This window comes from Anarrhichthys ocellatus, unplaced genomic scaffold (genome assembly GCF_004355925.1).
Source record: "Anarrhichthys ocellatus isolate YVR2014 unplaced genomic scaffold, GSC_Weel_1.0 scaffold62, whole genome shotgun sequence".
Taxonomy (NCBI): Eukaryota; Metazoa; Chordata; class Actinopteri; order Perciformes; family Anarhichadidae; genus Anarrhichthys; species Anarrhichthys ocellatus.
In genome coordinates, this window is record NW_022280092.1 from 2,005,147 (window position 1) to 2,025,801 (window position 20,655).

At 43.6% G+C, this 20,655-nt stretch overlaps 2 protein-coding genes across 2 annotated transcripts; one reads left to right on the forward strand and one right to left on the reverse strand.

Moving 5' to 3' along the window:
• The first annotated feature begins 680 nt into the window (after nucleotides 1–680).
• On the forward strand, nucleotides 681–9,261 carry gtpbp1 (GTP binding protein 1). The gene is made up of 14 exons (XM_031872197.1): nucleotides 681–1,132; nucleotides 2,824–2,935; nucleotides 3,053–3,233; nucleotides 3,416–3,599; nucleotides 4,049–4,213; nucleotides 4,450–4,573; nucleotides 4,814–4,928; nucleotides 5,024–5,168; nucleotides 5,260–5,442; nucleotides 5,647–5,782; nucleotides 6,380–6,558; nucleotides 6,922–7,083; nucleotides 7,258–7,308; nucleotides 7,476–9,261. Exons 1-14 carry the CDS (start codon nucleotides 932–934, stop codon nucleotides 7,587–7,589), a joined length of 2,052 nt encoding a protein of 683 aa, XP_031728057.1. The 5' UTR covers nucleotides 681–931; the 3' UTR covers nucleotides 7,590–9,261.
• sgsm3 (small G protein signaling modulator 3) lies at nucleotides 8,210–19,290 on the reverse strand. Its single transcript, XM_031872196.1, has 21 exons — nucleotides 19,108–19,290; nucleotides 16,258–16,346; nucleotides 15,915–16,000; nucleotides 15,741–15,804; nucleotides 14,615–14,826; nucleotides 14,337–14,444; nucleotides 14,093–14,236; nucleotides 13,770–13,965; nucleotides 13,471–13,616; nucleotides 12,909–13,142; nucleotides 12,636–12,818; nucleotides 12,399–12,554; nucleotides 12,269–12,323; nucleotides 12,118–12,167; nucleotides 11,826–11,978; nucleotides 11,661–11,731; nucleotides 11,417–11,465; nucleotides 11,116–11,201; nucleotides 10,898–11,020; nucleotides 10,544–10,604; nucleotides 8,210–10,043 (listed from the first exon to the last, which is right to left on the reverse strand). Exons 2-21 carry the CDS (start codon nucleotides 16,262–16,264, stop codon nucleotides 9,960–9,962), a joined length of 2,268 nt encoding a protein of 755 aa, XP_031728056.1. The 5' UTR covers nucleotides 16,265–16,346; nucleotides 19,108–19,290; the 3' UTR covers nucleotides 8,210–9,959.
• Between the last annotated feature and the right edge of the window lie 1,365 nt (nucleotides 19,291–20,655).

The following is a 20,655-nucleotide window of genomic DNA, read 5'->3' on the forward strand; positions in this document are numbered from 1 at the left end:
GATGAAATTACATTAACTGAGAAGTAACTTATTTGGGAATTTGAATTCAATAACATTTTGATAAAAACACATTTGTTTATAATAATTAAGTCATAAGTATTCCCCAGTTTGACATTTAAATAGGTGAAATGTACCATACTATTGTAGAAAGTGTTTTAACGTTAATTCATGTCATTAGATTTTGGCTAGGAATACAATTTACCTAATATGACAATGGTGCATGCTGTGACTTTTTAAATTCACTATTAAGATAGACGGTACAGTGGTGTCCCTGGTGCAGTGTCATGTTATATGAATTATGTCCACAGAAGTAATTACATTTTACAACACAGCTAGTCAGAGGCAGACACAAAGCGATGATATTGACAGGAGTCAAAGGTGAACAGGAGACTCCCTCCCTGATGCAACCCTGTGTAATCTGCTTATGGGCAATGTAACATCATTGTAATGTGTAACCATTACATAACTCTGATTGCAGCATTGCACAAACTGCTCAAAGCTGCTCAATGAGGGCCTGGTCCACCGTGTAATTATATGAACGACCCCCTCACTGGTATTGGTCCACTGCTAATATATTCACATTTACTTTAATACTATTGGTGAACAGGAAGTAAAGAAGGCATGTACACACGCTAACCCACGCCTACCTTATTACTATTGATAAGGTGGTGGCAATTTACTCTTAACTGGCTTGAATGTGCACTGACTGCATATAAATAAGCGGCACGTCGTTGTAATGCGAGTATAAGTGAGGCGTAACAGTTTGACGTAACGCTATCTACCGTACCTGTCTGTAGCGTAGCTGACAGACCTTGTGTTTGACGTTAGAGCTTTGCGGTGGACTCTCCAGCGTGTACGCGGTGTTTTGGTTTTTGCCGGCCTGTCATCACAACAGCTTGACATTTATCACTCTGCAAGGCTGGCGTAGAAGATGGCATCAATGGCAGCGGCGCACGAGCCAGGTATACTAAGCCCCGGCTCCATACCGCTGATCGTTGACGCTTTAGTCCCCGAGAGTATATTCGCTCCGGACCGGGGAGGATGTGGGGACGACAGCGGGGACGAGTGCTTCGAGGACGGGGACATGATGAACGGCGAGCTCGAGGACCGCGGGGTTGACTTCACCAACAAGGTAGAGCGAGGCCCCGCAGTGCTAACTACATGGCCAAGCTAACGTTAGTAAACGTCAGTTAGCCGCTCCTGAGAATGAATGAATGAAAAACAAAATATACGCGTTTCTAGCATGTAATAGAGCTTTGTAGTTAATAAACACAAGTTGCACCATAATGTAACCACTGATTACTTAGTAATTACACACGTCTGACTATCTCTGCTCAGGGTTTTGCTTTTGCTGACGTTGAAGTAGCTAGCTGTGGCTAACGCTAGCCCCAGCTGATGCTTGAACGCGCACGTTATCGTTGCTTATCAGTGGAAACACACTGTACCATATGTTACCAAAACATGTCTCTAGCTGACCGTATCTGGGGATACTGCTACTGTCTAAAGAACGGAAAGAAAATATAGAAAACGTGTCAGACTTTGTTGTCAAACAAACCATAATATTGACATCTTGACATGGTGCAACACAACACAGGCTGATGTAATGTAAGGCAACGAGATAATGGTCAGGTTAGCCTGCTGGACCACGAGCAGCAATAATGCCTATGATCAATATATATAAAAAAAGGCTGTAGACATATTTTGAACTATTAAAAGTAGCTATAAATCAGTGACAATGACAAAATAACCTTGCACTACCAAAACAAGAAAAGCCTGTTAGCAATAATAAAGAAAACAGCATCAGGCCACAGACCTATTTGAAGTTACTTAAAGTTGTATAAAGCTGTTAAACCTGTATGACAGTAACGGCAACCAGGCTTGTGTCGAAGTGTCAGATTACACATTACAATGATGTTACATTACCCATAAACAGATTACACAGGGTTGCATCAGGTCTCTTGTTCACCTTTGACTCCTGTCAATATCATCAGTTTGTGTCTGCCTCTCATGAGCTGTGATATACTGCACAATAATACTGAACCATGATATTCTTCAGTATCAATTTACTTTAAAATGTTTTGGCATATACTGTACTATTAATAACACCGCCATAACTAGGGTTTTTTCAGGGACATGTCTCTGTACCATTTTCCTTAAAAGTGAAATAAAAAAGTGACAGCATGCATCATTCACATGGGAAGTTGTCTTGATTGCAGCAGTAATATGATGACAATCAGTGGTTAATAAAACATCCACACTTTCACAACAGGAAGGCACATTTGTCCCATTTCATTGAGTTGTCAGCCGTTCATGCCAGTGATACCGGACCCCTGGACACAAGTTATTTCATTCATGAAGGACTCCATCCTGTAATCTGTGTGTGTGTATGAAACATGAAACTCACTGTACACCACGGCTAATCTTATTTAGTCCATAGCACTGGGTTCACATGTAACCTTGAGGTGTTTCATGGGAAGAGAGACAGCTGTGTTTGTGTGTGGAGATCAGCTTTTTAAGTTACCATTCCCTCTAGCTTTAGCCTACTTTCTACTGTGGCTGACATTCTGAAGATGAGAGTAGTCTGAACTGAGGGAAAAATGCCCCCGAGTTGTTGCTTCCTTTGAAGTCCAGTCACTGTCTCTCATGAAAGCAACCACATCTGGTGCTATCTCCAAAAACTTCTTAACAGTTCATGACTGTCACTGATTGTAACTCATTGCATACAGGATTTGCTTTGATCATCCATTTATCGTAGAACAACCATCCAGCCGGTGTCATAACTCCAACAACTCTGTTTCCTTCCCACATGCACAAACCCAATAGCTGGCACTTGTTAGCCCAAATGGAGAGCAGTATGACTCGTTACTCCGCCAGCTCCGGGACAGAATGGAGGAGGGATGTGGAGAGACCATCTACGTGGTTGGGATGGGCTCAGGTGAGAAAACACCGACACTTTTCTCCTTATTTTTCCAGTCAATCTGTGCCAAAGCACTTTACTAAACCTTGTTAACTTGTTTACTTCCCTCTTGTCCCCCCCTCCCCCTCGTGGTAGACGGTAGTGACTGGGGTCTGGATGAGAAGGACATGGAGGCCTCAGGAGCCACGGTGCGCTCTATGTGTGAGCAAGTGGATGCTGACCTCATTACTCTCCGAGAGCGTAATGAGGCTGCAGGTTTGGTTCGCGACTACCTGATCCGCCGGCGTGTGGGTGAGCTGGACTTCCTGGAGGTCAGGTGGGTGGTCAGAGATTAGAATAGAAAGGTTTATTATGGTTATAATCAAGTAACACTCACAGCACCTATTAGTATGATGATAGTTCCTCTCTTTTTCTCTCCATTGGCTACCAGAAAGTCAGAAAGTAATGCCTTCCTGCTACAGTTTTTTGGTGATATTTGAATACTCCTCTACCCCTTAGGGTTGCAGTCGTGGGTAACGTGGATGCCGGTAAGAGTACTCTGCTGGGAGTGTTAACGCACGGAGAGCTGGACAATGGCAGGGGCTTTGCCCGCCAAAAGCTCTTCAGACACAAACACGAGATGGAGAGTGGCAGGACCAGCAGTGTGGGCAACGATATCCTGGGGTTTGACCAGGAGGGACAGGTGAGGGCTAGAGAGGTGACAGAGCAGAGAAGCGAGTTATCGATATGACTGAGCTTAGTGCCACACGGCGAGGTTTTCAAATGCGTTGACATTCTGAATAACATATTGACCGTAAGAGTAGGAGAAGCAGGCTTATCTTCAGATGAAGGAGCAAAGATTAACAGGAATGTAGAGGATGGCATCCAGGGAAGAGAGAAGTGACTGTAAGGTGATCCAAGTGCACCAGCTAATATCTCACATAACAGCACCATTAATGCATCATAAGTTAGAGTTACGGTACTCTGGCTCGGGAGCTTTTCTGACAGCACAGGGTACTGGTTATTTAGCCTTTATAGTACGTAATACAACCAGGAGAGAGATGGGAAACAAAAAAAACATGCTTACTGTATGAGCACATGAGACAGTAGGAATGATGTGGATACAACTCCCCCCCGTCTGTCTGGCCCTAGGTGGTAAACAAACCAGATAGTCATGGAGGAAGCCTGGACTGGACCAAGATCTGTGAGAAGTCCTCCAAGGTTATCACCTTCATAGACCTGGCTGGCCATGAGAAATACCTCAAGACCACGGTGTTTGGGATGACCGGACACCTGCCTGACTTCTGCATGCTCATGGTGAGAACGTTGCGTCTCTGTGTGTGTGTGTGAATGAGAGCAGTAGGAAATTAGCATCATGCTAATAACTATCACGAATGGGTGCCATATATTTAAAAAAAAACCTCTTAAATGTCTGTTACTATTACTATGTAGCTATATACACACGCATGAAACATCTCTACTTTGAATGAAACCATGTTTTGTCTACCGTGTCCACAATGTGCAACACATGTTTCCCCGCTTCTTTTCACCAGGTGGGCAGTAACGCAGGTATCGTAGGGATGACCAAAGAGCACCTGGGCCTGGCCTTAGCCCTGAATGTGCCCGTGTTTGTGGTGGTGACCAAGATAGACATGTGTCCAGCCAACATCCTGCAAGGTCAGTCCTGTGGAGCTATAACTCTGTATGGATATGCTTCACTTTTACGTTTGAAGACACAATGCAACAATTAGGAGCAGCCGAGGAAGTATGTCTCAATATGCTGTTATCTTTTCCTGTCATGTCTCAAAGTTGCGCCACATGTCGTATTGTAATTTGTAGTTTTTATACGTTTTGTGCTATGCTTATTATATACGGCTATGTGCCATAATTGCTGTGGACGTGCTTTGCTCGTAACAGAGACATTGAAGCTGCTCCAGAGGTTGCTGAAGTCCCCCGGCTGCAGGAAGATCCCCGTGCTGGTGCAGAACAAGGACGACGTCATAGTCACGGCTTCAAACTTCAGTTCGGAGAGGTACTAAGTCTGTCCCAGCCGGATTCAGAGTAAGCTGTACAACTCTCCTTTATAACCTGTGTTTTGGTGTGTGTGCTCCCCCACCCCTACCCCAGGATGTGTCCCATCTTCCAGATCTCCAATGTGTCTGGAGAGAACATGGACATGCTCAAGATGTTTCTCAACCTGCTCTCCTCCAGGACGTCCTACCGTGACGACCAGCCGGCTGAGTTTCAGATAGACGACACCTACTCTGTACCGGTACTGTCCAGTAAATAATGCTTATCACTAAAAGCATTTTATATGAGTAAAAACACGCTAAACATCCGGTTGTGTTCTGTTTGTGTCTCAGGGAGTGGGAACAGTAGTATCAGGAACAACTTTACGCGGACTCATACGTCTGAATGATACAATGCTACTAGGACCAGACCCCCTGGGCAGCTTCATCCCCATTGCTGTGAAATCAATCCACCGCAAGAGAATGCCCGTGAAGGAGGTTAGAGGGGGCCAGACCGCCTCATTTGCCCTCAAAAAGGTAGAGAGGGAAAAATCTCCCACAGCAGCATCTAGGGGGGCGTTTGGGACTGCCTTTGTTAGTTTTGTTATGATTAATTAATTAACTGCTCAAACCATGTACAGTATTCATGTTTTTAGGGAAGGTTGTGTATCACCAGCATGGTCCCTGTATGGTTATTTCCCTCATTTCTTCCATCTTTCTTATCTCACTCCATTTGTGTAGATCAAGCGTTCGTCCATAAGAAAAGGCATGGTGATGGTGTCCCCAAGGTTGTGCCCGCAGGCTACCTGGGAGTTTGAGGCTGAGATCCTGGTGCTGCATCACCCAACTACGATATCCCCCAGATACCAGGCCATGGGTGGGTAACAATGACACGGAAAGGGGTCAAGGAGTTAGCGGGGGGGGGGGCTTTAGGCTTCGGAGAGCAATTTGAGCAGAGGCCACCAGCTGGTGTTTTCTGTCGGCAGCTCAGATTCTGGAGGGTGCGCGCTGACCATATCCTCCACTGCATCTGCTGCCTCCCTCTGGCTCAATATCTGAGTCAGCTGTAAAATATACACTGTGAAAAAATCCTTGTCCATGACATCTATCGAACATTGTTCACGGTTGGAAAGTAACACAAGCGAAGGGAACAAGGAAGTGTTTGAGCGGCATCGCGCTCCACAGCTACTAAAGCTGAGAGTAGCACTCTGTAGTTCTTTCTCATACCATGTGGGAAGCGGAAGAACAAGTTTTTAGCAGCTGAGCCCCAGCCACACCGAGGACATGAGTTACAACTGCAGACGTTTTTCACACTATATACCCGACTCAGAAAGATAAGAGATAAAGTAAAAAAATCTGCGAATTTTCCTTTTAGCAATAAGTGCATGTGGTTATTTTGGTGATTCATTGCTCCCCTTGCATTATGCATAGAGTCATTATTCCCTGTTTCTTTTTTCCCTCACCCACCTCTCAGTCCACTGTGGCAGCATTAGGCAGACAGCCACCATCTTGTCCATGAACAGAGACTGCTTACGGACAGGCGACAAGGCTTCAGTCCACTTCCGCTTCATCAAAACCCCCGAGTACCTGCACTGCGACCAGCGGCTGGTGTTCAGGGAGGGACGCACCAAGGCTGTGGGTACCATCACTAAGGTAACACACAAGGAGTTATGCTGACACTGCGATATGACTGAACACGAGGATGGGGGCACTGTAGTAGTTCAGAGATATGTATTTTCCCCCCATTACAATGATCTGCCAGTGCCTAAAGCCCTAATTATTAAACGGAATCATTTTCAGGACAGTATCAGAAATGCCGATGGCCAATTTCCACAAGGATCATTCATTACATTTAACTAAGAAAGACGACTATAACCATCTTATATACCCAAGATATTTTCACTCGGCTAAAGTCGAGTCGGTTAAAGACCAGAAGAAGCATTTTTTAAATCCCGAGTAGCTGATTCTCTCTTTTTATCTTGTTGAGACTCAAATATTGACTCTTATTCTTTTCAGCTGTTGCAATCCACCAATAACTTACCGTCCAATTCCAAACCTCCACAAATCAAAATGCAGTCGACAAAGAAGGCACTGCCGCGAAGAGAGGACGGCACCACGGCAGCCGCTGATGAAGCAGCAACAATAGCACAGTCTGCAGGCCCAAACGGGACACAACCGGTGAGACACAAGTCAACAAAATACTTATTTTATGAAGTGCGGCCGTATTTTCTTGTTTCTTTGGATTTCCTGTGTACTTTCCCTAACATTGCTGCTCTTTTCTAACTTGTTAACTGCTCTGTGTCCTCCTCCCTTTTGTCTTGCAATATCTTTTCCACCACTCAACACAACAAGGGAGAGGAAGATGAAGAGCCTCAGATAAAAGAGGGCAACAAAGAGAACAAGGTAAAATGAGTCGAGTCAAAGGAACAACAATAGTGGAGGACCCGAAAAGGGGAGATTGTGTTTTTCTAAGCAGGATAGTCGAGTTCATAGCTTGATACATTTGAAGTGAATGTTTTCTGGTCTTGGAGGTGCCTCGTCAAGTGTTTTTTGTTGTCTCTCCCTCGCAGCCAAAGTCTGGAGGAGGCGGCAGGAGACGGGGCGGCCAGAGGCACAAAGGAAAAGGCCAGAACAGCAGCACCAACTCCACGGCGGCTCCCTCCTCAGGAACAGGAGGTTCCTAAACTGCCCTCCTGTAAAGCTCCCCCTCTGCCATCACTCCACAAGTGTCTTCATCCCACAAACCATGAAGGACAGACATGTTTGGAGCAAGACACTCCTTAGTCTTATCACTCCTTGCCTTTTCACACCAGGTCCTACATTATTTATTTTTAAAGGGAACACAAAGGTGTACGTCCCAAACCAAAAAATGCACCTTTAATGCATTTTAACGTCAGCTGCCTTTTACTCTTTTGAATGGTTCGGGTGATGGAAAGCAGTGTGGTTTGAGGTTAGCCTCACTTAGGATGACGACTTATTTCATTTGATGCATATTTGATCAGTCTATGAAATCAACAATTCATTCCTCCGGCTCAATGCGAGTGGAAGGGAGGGAGGCTAACCCGAAAACAAAGATCCAGTACGATACGAGCAGCTATACGTGAACCCCCCCTCCCCTCCCCCATGCATTCCCAGCAAAAAACAATTCATGTACTATTTTTACTGCATATGTAAATTAGATGTTAGGTGTGCTCCGATTGGACGGATTCCATTGTACAAAATGTAATGCAAATAATATATGAATGTAGCAGAAGGCACACGGTGATTTTGAATTATAGATATATGGAAAATATAAGCGGTTGCATTTTATAATCATCAGTTATTTATTTGGCATACATGCAGAACATTCACTCGTAAGATGGTCTCGGACTTCTCACTCGCACTCTTTAGATTCAGGATCCATCATGCTTCCACCGCCAGTCAGCCACGTTACAAACCGTATACAGTTAGTGTTATTACAGATACAGCACATCATCTTCATCATGAGTATAAGACATGCAGTGCTACTTGTAACTCTAGTACCCCATGCTTTATGGCCTGTTGCTGTTAACATGTTGTGACATTTTAAACACACGTTGCCACTAAAAATAAACTGACCATTAATAAACAGGTTATACTGAGATTCTTTTTTTCATGTGTATTTTATTTAAGAGTAAAAAAAAATATTTTAACAGGAGCAAAGATGGGTTCAATATGTTTACAGTGCTCTTTTTCTCCAATATACTGGAACTACATTTCCATACTATGTTACAGATGGAAAGTGGCAACTATTGACTCTGAATAGATGGCAGAATTGTGTATTTGGACTTTACATTTTTGATAATCATGTGAGTTACAAAGGCTACGATCATGTAAAACCACGTTGAGTTCTGTGCACATGGAGACGTTACCGTTAACAATGAAGTCCAAAGAGTTTCTCAACTGAGAAAAGGAATATTTCAACACCTGTAAGATCCAATTAGCTTGGCAGGAATCTTTGCCATCAACAAAGTATCCAAAAACTAGAAAAAAAAAAAAGTATATATATTTTGTGATGCACAGGACACGTTTCACAACTTGAATCAGCGTATCAACCTTCTCAAGTCCCCACTTACAGTCTCATGAATGGTCAACAGTTTGAGGAAATAAACGAACACCTGTTTTCTGATGCATGGGCAGATTTAAGGTCAGTTTGGAGATCAGTTTCTAGTGAGAACCATAAAAGTTCTAAATGAAGTTGCTTTAACCTACAAGGGCACATTTAGTCACACGCAGAGTAGTCTTACTTTATATACACAAACATTACACATTATATGCAACATTTATTTACTATAGATTCAAACACTGAACGTATTGATCTGCTTCATTTACATGATGTCATACAAGTGCAGACTGTTCACCACCACTGTTCAGGTAGCTAGCACGCGCACACGCACACACACACAAGTCTTGTATTACAATTCAAAAAGGCTTTACTCGGCATGTGCAACATTAGTATTTAATGAAATATATTTATGGAGTTAATGATATTGAGGTAAGTAGCATTCCTCTCAAAAACAGAATGAGTAACTTTACAGCTCCATGTTTAGGAATGTTTTGGTCTTATTGTCTGGGACTTTACAGGGCGATGTGTTTGTCGTGGGGGAGGAGCTGCTGCTGGATTTTACAGACACACAGAAGAGAATGGACTGAATGTCTCTCTCTGGCAGAAAACACTCAGTCAGCTGAACGGCCAGAGCAGTGAGTACTGAAGAAATACTTACTGTTCGGACACACCGAGTGCTGCAGTCCTATGGGTACAGACTATTCTGTACTAGAGTGTTCTACTAACTAGTATATAGCTTTCACCATGTAGTGCAACCTCCTACACTGGGTCCGAATTAAAATAAAGAATGCATTTTAATGCGCACAAACTGGTCGGCCTTTATCCGATGCTGGAAGGTCTGAGAGGAGTCTCTGTAGCAGACAGTGGTGTCCCATTTAGAATTGATAATCTGTGAAAAACAGGTAAAGAGACATCGACGAGACACAGACACGCAGGACAAAGTGCGATTCAGCCAGATTCTGCACCGTATCTAGCCATCGATGTCCCAGCTGAAGAGATGATGTTTTACCAACATATCCTGCACTCCCTCCTTCAGTGGCCTCTGCTCCTTCTCCTGGAAAAGAGGAAAGCGTTTACCTAAAGACAAAATCAGCACTACAGCAGAGATGATTTTAAAGATGTACTGTGTTGTTGACCGCTGATGAAAGCTCACTTTTTCAAAAGATCGAGTTAAGAAGAGAAATGTCCAAACTCCATTTGTGTGATAGTGTCTCAGTCCTAAATCAGCAGATGAGTAAACTAGTAACTAGTGACTACACTAAAGCATGTTAACTAGTAACTACACTAAAGCATGTTAACTAGTAACGAATGACTACACTAAAGCATGTTAACTAGTAACGAATGACTACACTAAAGCATGTTAACTAGTAACGAATGACTACACTAAAGAATGTTAACTAGAGGTCCCAACTAAAGAGGAGATGCTCAACCAGCACATCCACAACTACGGCTTTCAGAATAGTGGATTTCTGAAACGGCAAACAGTCAGAGTTGTTCTCCCCTGAATACTAAGACTTGCTTACAGGAGCATGCTGGGTAATCCCCTTCACTAACCTCTTTCTTGTCAGGCAGCTCACAATCTTGGGAGAGGCTGAAGGCAAACTTTGATAGCACCCTGAGGAGACAACAACAGCAGACCATCATTATTTCCTTTATTGGTCAGATGATGTGTCCATATTCATATACAAATTAATCTTTGTTCTTAAAGCCCTTTTTAGATATTTAACCCTATTTTAACTACTGGTGTATTTGTGGGAAATGTGGAAGTACGGTGAATATTAACAACCAACTTCTGGAATTCTGTACGGAGTCATTGGCAGCTTATCATATTTATCCATTCCTGGTTTGTTTGCTCAAAGTTTCCACAGGCAACCAGAACCAATCAAAACGGGCCGCAGTGTGTCTTACCTGAGCTCACACTTGATCTGTACCCATCCAGGACTGCGAAGGAATGACCAGGGATGATACCATTTCTCTACAGCAGCCATGCTGGAGCACAACACCTCCAACCATAGGTGCAGCACCTGCTCACTGGGGGGGGTAGACACACGTTGAAACCTAAGCCTGTGCTCTCTGTAAACATGATTTTGATTCTGTGTGTGTGCACATCAGTCTTGAGAACTCACTTAAGGCCGACGCAGGCAAGAGACCTAAACTTGACATCCATCTGAGCGTGTGCGGTGTCGTGGCTCATGTTGACTGACTGCACTGCCTGGGAAGAGAAAAGATGGCGCTCATGCACTTCCTGCTTGATGATGACTAGGCACTGCTTTCATAAAACACACTTAAAGTTGGGAACTGGGACAAACTTCATGTCCATAAAATAATTGAAAAATATTTCACTTTAATCCTCACTGCAGTCAACATTTAGCAGAATAAAACAAATATGCAGCGCGTTTGTTTTTTACTACTAGAGTGAATTCTTACTCTGTATAGCAGCTCCTCTGGTGTTAGTACTTTCCCATCTTCATCTAACCTGGTGAAGACCAGAAGAGAAAAAGCTGAAAGTAGACTTCATTCCACTGACAACACATTTCACTTCTTACTGACAGTCAACATTTATTTGTTCCAGATCGTTTTCATCCAGGACCTCATGTCGATAGGTACGGATGATCCATGTGAATAGAATCCCTCACAGCTATGTTACATGTTCACTGTCTGACAGTTTTACCTGTAGGTTTTACACAGCACTAGTCTGGAGTAGACGGAGTTAAAGTCCCTCTCTACCTCTCTACTGGCCGCCTGACAGAAAACAAGAAGACACACAATGATTTAGTCCTCTGGTGAATTTGATTCAACTCTGCAATATGGTGCCATTGAAGAAAAGCTCTCCTACCTCTTCTATGAATAACCAAGGATGACACGGGCCTCCCAGTATCGAGGTCTTCTTGAGACCGTGCTGAAAAATGGCCTTCAGGGCCGGACACAGTGTTCCTCTGGCGAGGTCCGTCACTGCCTCCGTCACCGAGTCGTCGCCTGCTAATGAGTACTGCAGACACAAAAGGAAAGATCACAGTTTAGGACACTGATAATCAGGAAACCGGATGCAAGTAAACACATCAAAGGACTGTCGACTCCGCATAGGAACACGCACGTCTTATCAAGCTGATAATGAACTGCTTTCATACCTCTTTGCTTCTTTCATCGAGGACCTCCACAAATTTAGCTGGGAACCAACCTGTTCAAAAGAAGATCTTTGTCAAATGAGCTTCAAAACTGATTAAAAGAGAAATCAGTGATGGCAGCACTGGGTGCCGTTGATACATAGGAAGCACACACCTCTCAGGCCGTTCAGCTCTCCAACCCAACAGTGCTCATCTTTCTGTGAGATGATCTGAAAGAGACAAACAGCTGTATAAGACTCACAGGTGAGCGGGGAGGCGTGCCAGTGATGCAATGCATGACTCACAGTGATGATGTCATTCTTCCTGAAGCCAAGTTCATCGTCGTCATGACGCTCAAAGTCCAGCAGAGCCTTTCCCCGTCTCCGTCGGTTGCGAGACACCACGAGGAAGTTCTCGTGATCCCGCTGGTGGCTCTCCATGGAGTAGTCAGGAGTCAGCTCCTGGGGAGACGTCAGGGCAACATTGAGTCAAACTGGAAGGTCTGAACTACACTCTCTTTGCGCTTCAGCGTGTGAACTCACGGTGCTGGAGTGACGAGGGTCCAGACAGTGGAAGTGCTCTGAAGTGCGGGTGATGGCCTCTCGCAAGGCTGCTACTAACTCCGTCTGCTTAATGTTCTTGGATTTTAGGGCCTCTGCCTCATCCTCCCCAAACAGCAGGGAGCTCAGGGTGGACTTCCTGCGCAGGGACTGTCTCCTCACCACCTGAACACATACAAACGCACATGACACGGATTAGTCTCCAACAAAAATAATTGATGTTTCAGCAGACTAACCAAGACTGCAACAACTGACCTTGTTGAGATTGGTGTTGTGTGTCGTGTTGTTTCCGTTGCTGAGCTGTGCCTGTTCGTTTAGGATGTAGGCTAGGTGCTTGTGCCGGTGGGCTTCCAGTGTTTCCTGGGACAGAGTCCCCGCTAGCCTCATAGCCTCCCCAAGAACTGCCGGACCATCTCTCAGCTGGCTTGGCAAGTCCGAGAGAGTATTAAAAATCGATGCCGAGTTCTCAGAGGACACAAGCTCCTCCTCCTGGGGGTCGGGGAGTAAATTCCAACAGGATCAATACTCAACATAAACAGTTTTTGTCAATGGAAGAAGGAGCTGGTACCAATAATGTGGGATGGTTTCTAGCTAGTGACATGTCTCAAGGGATAAAGCAGCCGTCTAGTAATGTGTCTATGTGAATGTCAGCATGTGTTGTAAAGCGCTTTGAGTGGTCAGGATACTAGAAAAGATTTGTTTGTGTCAATTCAAGAAAATCAAATAGGTAATTGCACACAATAAAATAACTCTAAAGCAAAAAGTGAACTGTATCAGGGGGTCAAGACTCTCAAAATATGTGGTGTAGAGCAAATACCTTGATTTTGAGCATGCCCAGTGTGACCTGGAAGAGTACCAGTGAGCCCTGGTAAAAGAGCAGGTCCCAGATCCTGAGGAGCAGACGGATGTCCACCACGCTGGCAAATGAGGTCAGGAACCAATGCAGAGTGATCAGCGACAACTCTGGATGTATGAGGAGGAGGAGGTTACATATTGCATACGATATACAGTTTATAGCTGAAAGGTTGTGGGTAATCTATTGTTGTTCGAATGCCCATGTTGCCTCTCTGACCCCAAGCACCACATCTCACCACCTTCCATAAGACCCATCCTTACCTATGTCATGCTCCTGCAGGAGACGGTCGAGGGCCGGCAGGTACTGAACAATGAGCTGGCGGAGAACCCTTTGGTCCGTTTGGACGCCCAGCAGCGTGGAGGAGAAGTAGGACGGAGGAAGGAGGTCTTCGATAAGGGCACACATCATCCAAAGCACATCCTCCTCCTCGAGGAAGAGCAGCAGACAGGAAACCACCTGATGAGATCGAGACAGAGGGGTCGGCACAAAGAAAAGGAGATACATGTACTGTAAATGTGATTAGTGCATTTATATGAACGCTGAGTGTGCTGGCTGGTGTAATGTAGTTGTTTGTGGTTCTCACCATGCCGGTGCCCTGGCAGTACCCAATGTCTGGGTAGAGCCAGGCCAGACCTTTCAGTACCCGTCTCAGCCTCGGCACTCCAACACTTGTCATGCTACAGAAACACGCGTTGGTGGGCATCGTCCGCAACAGGTCCTTCTCTATCTGAAGGACACAATCGCAATATGATTCTCCAGCAGTACTACGCTGGGAGAAAAGTCTGCAGTAAGTGTTTGGTTACGTGTACAGGAGCTTCGGCTGTTACCTGTTTCGCTGAGCTGGTGTCATCATTAGAACTGTTCTTGATGATTTCTCTGTAAGAGATCTCAGACATCCTCTTCTTCTGCAGAGCTCCAGCCAGACGCATCCACAGCTAACACACACAGAAGAGCTTTAAAGGCAACTGTAGCAGTCTAGTGACAATAAGCTTCATTTTTATGAATTCACTTCCGACTGGCTATTGTGGGCAGTATTTCAGCACAATGTGTACCACTTCTAATCAATAGCTTAAACAGTTGTGCCATGCTGAGCACGTCCATTTACCTGTGGCCTCATGCTGTGAGGTATGCCACCCAGCACCAGCGTACGCAGACGCTCGGAGCGGGAGAGGACCGGATCAATGAGCTCCCAGGTCAGGTTGCCCACCGTGTGGTTGTGGGTGAACTCCAGGTGGGCCTGCCAGCGCAACCGCTGCTGGGGGTCTTCACGCTGGGGCGAGCCTTCAGTGCCCAGCCAGGACCGGGGCTTCTCTTCGTCTGAGTGAGACGAGAGTGATACAGCAGGATTAGTAGTGTTTGGGTTTACGTGTTAATCAAAATATTAATAAAAGTAAAGCCCAGTCCACCTCTTGAATTGGGGTATGGAAGAATGATATCAAGAACAATTGTTAGGACATGGAATTATGATAACTATGATAAGGACATGGAAGGAAAGGAGGCGAGTGAGGGGGAAAGGTGTCCAGATAAGAGACAAGTGGCTAAATAACAAAGACAGAAATAGAACCAAGTGGAGACATACTGTACGTTGTCCACCGAGCAGTTGACAGCTCGTTTGTTGTGTTTCCATGTTAAAGGTTATATTATTATATGTAGACGAATAATTTGAAAATAAAGAATACATCCACATCAACTTTCAGAAACGTGGTGATTAAAAGTATTACTTGTCCTAAAAAAAAAAAAAAATTTAAAAAAAAACTACTATAACTCAGATTTTTTTAATTTAAAAATTGTTGTCGGGTCAAAAATACATTTTGTCTGGCAACTACTTGTGAAGTGAACGCAACACAATGGGAGACAGCGACATCTAATTACTGAACGTTATCAATAGCACCTTAAACTATTTAGCAAAAACACAACAAGAATTATATCAGCATGTTAACTATTAAGGAAAAATAACAACCAACATTAAATATACAAACATTCAGATAAATGCAGAAAGAAAGTGCTGCCAGACAAAATTGCAGAATCTAAGCAGAGAAAACAGCCGCCCCTCCCCCCCGAGGCAAGAGATAAAAACTACAGTCATAACTCAGATCACATGCACATCATTTGTGTAATGTACTGTTGCCACTGTGACCAAATAAGGAAATTTCTATTTGTGTTTCTTGAAAGAGGAAAAGTGAGGACAGAAGAAAAGGGCCCCGATGTGTGAATGCGAGTTGACACTTTACCATCAGTGTCTACTTTGAAGCCAAACTCATCATACTGAGGTTCAGGCTGTTCTGACGGCTCTTTCTGTAGAAGGAGACAAATAACATGCATTTCATTAGTAGAGGAAAAGGTAACACCGACTGTTTTAATTACTATTTTTGCACATAAAACAGCACATGAAGTCACAGCCTCACTTGATGGTACTTGGCCAAAATGTCCTGGGGCCACATGCTTGGGGTGAGAGCAGAGAAGGGGCCGCCAGGGGCCGGTGTGTAGGTTCCTAAAACAGAGATCACAGCTAATTACACAGAACATGTGATGCACACTAGGATTTTTGACAATACTAAAGCCGGTTGAAACCGCAAATGAGATTTCAAAATACATCCAAAGTAAAGAGAAAGACATTTAATCAAATATAAACAATTCATGTCATTTCAGCACTCCCAGGTCGGTGTGTATCTGAGGACAGGAAATAGATCTTCAGAAACCGCTCTTCAAAATAAAAGCCTGTTGCACCAAATTCATTCAAATCTTTACCTGACATGTTGTTGGTAGTACAGTTAATGGCTTCTGTAGATGGGTATTAGTCACTTTTGGAGAAAGGAGGTCAGCAGACAGCACCCACTCTGTGAAAAGGACAAAGAAGAAGTAGTTGGTGGTAAGTGCAAACTAATCATGTTAGTCAGCAGCATGAATAAGGTTGACTTGAATGTTGCAGTGACAATCCACCCAAGGCAGAATAAAATACATTTATTTACAGGATCAGATAAATGAAGTCCATCATGTTGTTCCTCGTCTACTTTTACCTTTTGGAAACCTCTTTGCCGTAAACAAAAGAACCGTTACAGCGAGTCCAACTATTCCGTCAAAGTAGTGTTCCTTCTTCAAGCGTTACTAAAGGAAGAGATTCAGAGGCTCTCTACACAAATAAGTGAGAGAGGAAGAGATGCAGAGAGTTCTGGTCTCTCTTACCATATGACTGCTGTATCTACCAGAGGCTAATTACTGTGTCTGTCTGTGTGTGTGTGTGTGTCAGGGCCGTCTTTCAATCAGAGGGTCGGCGGTTCGAGCTCCGGCTCCGCTAGTCGCATGTCGATGTGTCCTTGAGCAAGACACTTAACCCCAAAATTGCTCCCGTAGCTGTGCCTACGGTGTAGAAATGTGATAGACTCTGAATTGTAAGTCGCTTTGGATAAAAGCATCTGCTAAATGACTGTAATGTAAAAAGTCCAGGGGCAATAACAAACAGTCTGTGAGGATACTCTGAGAGAGCCAGCTTAACAATATTTAGTTCATTTTTTTTCATAAGGAAATGATATTTTGTTGTTGACATGAAGTATCCTGAGAGGGGACACTGTTTAGAGTACAGGCACACGTGAGCAGACGCAGCTGCACATTAACATTAACCTGCAGAAGAGGCTCTCCAGCATGCAAACACGCCGCCAAAATGATTCATTCCAGCAGCAGGCTCTCAGCATCTGAACGGGGATTTAGGACTTAAGAGAGATGAGAAATCAATTTGGGGTTTGGAGGAGGGCCAAGCACTTTCAGGCTCGCTCTATGTGTAGCTCAGAGGTGTGCTGGGACTCCCTTACAAAGAACACAAACGGTTCAATCGTCTGCCAAGAAAACCAACACGACTGAGACCCCCCGCAAACTGTTTGTATTGACAATCTCACTGCAAGATTCTGCTGCGGAAGCAAAAGTTATACCTGAAACATTAGTTTAATAATGAATAAGTAAATAGACATCAATATTATCAGCAACTGTTTTAAAAGGTTAATTAATACATTTTTCCAATAAAAATACCAAACAGATGATGGTTCCAGCCGGACAAATCTAACAATGTTCTGCTGTTCTTTTCTGATGTGAAGGTTTTTATATTTATTGTATCAACAATGCAATCAATTAAAAAAAAAAAGGTTATGATTTTGAATCCTTCTTGTCAGAGTTCTACTACGATTTGATCATTAATGCAAAGAATTATGGCAAATCTGAAAATTGTATACAACTAGGTTGTTTACAATCTAATGACAAGTAGCTGGTTGTGGGTATCAGCTGTTCCTGAAGTTATCAATAACTTTATATTATGTCAAGAATAGAGAACAATATTATTTGCTGCTGACACTGGACCACCACAGATACATCATACTGCGTATGTTTAGGAAGATTTAGTCCTTTATAAGGAATTTGAGGGTTCTTCAGCAAAAATGTTTATGTGAAATAAAATATAAGCTGATGCATTTGATCAACACTATGAAATTCAAATATTAGCATTGACCTCAAAAGTCCAGTTTCCTTTTTACTCTGAACACAATAAGATATTTTCCATTACTGAGGTGTGGCTGAGATCAGCTGTGTTTGCGCACATGGTCAACACCCTGTTGCAAATAAAGCAACATCCTGCTGTACAGACAGGGCAGGAGCATGTGTACGGTAAAAACTCCTTCCTTTTAAATCAATGGAGTTCTTATTTTTACCCTGATAACGGCGTTTGTGTTGCCCACTAGGCCTTCCGCCTCCGCCCCCCCCCCCATATCCTAACACCTCAGTCAGTTGTTCCTCCCAGTAACCACAACAATGGTGACTCATGTTGCCCGCTCGCGAGTACGCCCACCCCAAACTGGCCATGTATGTTGGAGAATTACAGGCTCGTGCACCGCCAAGTCAGCTTTGGCTGAATAATGATAGACAGTCCTGTGTACTGTTTGGCAGGCTGCTGTGTCTTTCCGTCTGGCGCGCGCGCGCGCACGCGCACACACACACACACACACACACACACACACACACACACACAACTGCGTTTAACAGGAATGTCGCTAGGAGAACACACACAGCATAGCAGTACCCATCAGGGTGCAACATGAAGATGGTTTAATGTAAACTGAGGTATCCGATAAACCAGTCAGTTGACCAAGAAGCTATGCTGAAAAAGCTAAAGATGTGCACGGTTGTTCATTAGACACGCACACGCGATTAAGTCAAACTTGAGCTGATTTGAAAAGTATTTTGCTTACTTGTCAGCTATGCAATATCACCATCACTGTGGAAATAGTAACGTTCAATATCAAGTTAACGTCAGCTGAATTAACGTTACGTCAAACCCCCTGCTGACGTCAAATGCAGGTAAAAGACGATAAAATGAGCTGTAGTTTAAAATGAAATGGCAACACATTGGACCGATATCTACACATTCTGCTGACAGTTGCACAAAACCTAAAGCATGCCTACAAATTGTTAAAACTCCTAACGTCCGTCTCGGAGACCAATGTAACGTTATTAACACCGAGTTGTCAGCTGTTAGCCAAACACGCTACCTTTCGCTTTTAGCTAGTCAGGTTAACAGTTAACGTTAATGATGCCCATTAGCCTGCTAGCATAACTTACCGTGACATTATTGTTGTGAAAGCACAAGGATTTGGTTTGTGGCGAACGTGTCTTCTGTCGTTGGAAAGGGGTGAACCGCCATATGCTATGCCATCATTCGTCTCGTATTTGTTATTTCGCTACGTAGTGCACCTGCTAGCGACGCGCATCCCCGTCGTATCCTTACACCCTTTAAGATTTTCCCTTTCCATCCCGAGAAGTAGTTCCAGATCCCGGAACTACACTTCTCACAGAACATATCCTTCCGCAGAGATGACGTAGACACACGACGTTTTTTTTTTTAACTCCATTCATTCATGAGTTTCCTCATTCATTCCAGTGCAAAAACGAACCAGTCACGATTCCCTCGCAGCCTACCAATCATACTGTGAGATGCAATAACCATCGAACAGTTATTGCTCACAAAGCACCCGCATGGACCCCCCCCATGTCAATTATTTGTGTATTTGTTATTTTGAACGACACTTTTTGAATCATGCTCTTTTTAAGAGGATGTGTCCCTGATAAACTGGCACTAACAACAAAAAAATGTATACATGTTTTATGCTTTTTTTTACTTGGAAGGTATGATGCACCAATAATGTTAAAATTATGATATTGTAGCCTAATAATCATACAGGTCTTTCAATTCTTATGATTTCATGAAAATAATTCTTATAGCCCTAAGTTCGAGCATGGGTAGACTATCCTGACAAAAAGAATTGTCATATTGAACTAAAAGATGCTGTTTATGGATCTAACTGACATTCAAATTCAGTATCTTTGATTCGTTGGTCATCATAATGAAGACCAATATTTATCCTTTTCATTATTTCCCCTAAGAGACAAATCTGGAATTTCCTCTAAAATGGTTGCACTGATGGTTGAAACATAATGCTTTTACAGGATTGCTCCACAAGATGTCTCTAGTACAATGAGCACAAGCTATTCCACATTTTCACATTCGTTATAGCTCAACCATTGAAAATAAGACCTATAACAGCATACTGTATATGTTCCATTATCACAGCTCCCACAAGCATCTTCCACCTCCACACAACCACCAACAATCTCACCCACAAACACACACCTAAAATAAAATATTATAATTTAAGTCTGGTGTGCTCCTGTGGTCCAAATTGGCCTCAGAAGACAAAACCCTGTTATCTCACGTTAGTATAGTGGAAGTCAGACCAGGTGGGCATAACAACCAAATGATGAGCTATTCTCCTTCAATGCTGGAGCTGCACATTTTGCAGAGTTAAGAGACTGAATTTGAATGTCTAAAAAATAAATAAATGTGTGTGTGTGCATGAAAACACATGTTGCATAGCCTCCTGACAGAGGGGTCGATAATCCTTTAAAATGCAAATCACACAAGTGTCTCACTCTGTTTTTACTTATTACTCTTATACGCAACAGTGCATCCCTCAGTTACTGCATGCAGTCATCTTTTGACTCTTGCCACTGACACACTATATATACTGTGAAAACTTCGTATGTCCTTTCCTCTAAAATCTCCTTCGCCTTGCATACCCTTCCCTCAATCTCGCTCTTCCTTCTCACCCC

Excerpts from the sequence above, each read along its gene's own strand:
- gtpbp1 (XM_031872197.1), top strand. The coding sequence starts at position 932 with ATGGCATCAATGGCAGCGGCGCACGAGCCAGGTATACTAAGCCCCGGC. Across the intron at positions 2,936-3,052 it reads CGTGGTTGGGATGGGCTCAG|ACGGTAGTGACTGGGGTCTG; the intron begins GTGAGAAAACAC and ends CCCTCGTGGTAG. Across the intron at positions 4,214-4,449 it reads CTGACTTCTGCATGCTCATG|GTGGGCAGTAACGCAGGTAT; the intron begins GTGAGAACGTTG and ends TCTTTTCACCAG.
- sgsm3 (XM_031872196.1), bottom strand. Across the intron at positions 13,143-13,470 it reads TGGGCATGCTCAAAATCAAG|GAGGAGGAGCTTGTGTCCTC; the intron begins GTATTTGCTCTA and ends CCCGACCCCCAG. Across the intron at positions 12,819-12,908 it reads ACAACACCAATCTCAACAAG|GTGGTGAGGAGACAGTCCCT; the intron begins GTCAGTTGTTGC and ends GTATGTGTTCAG.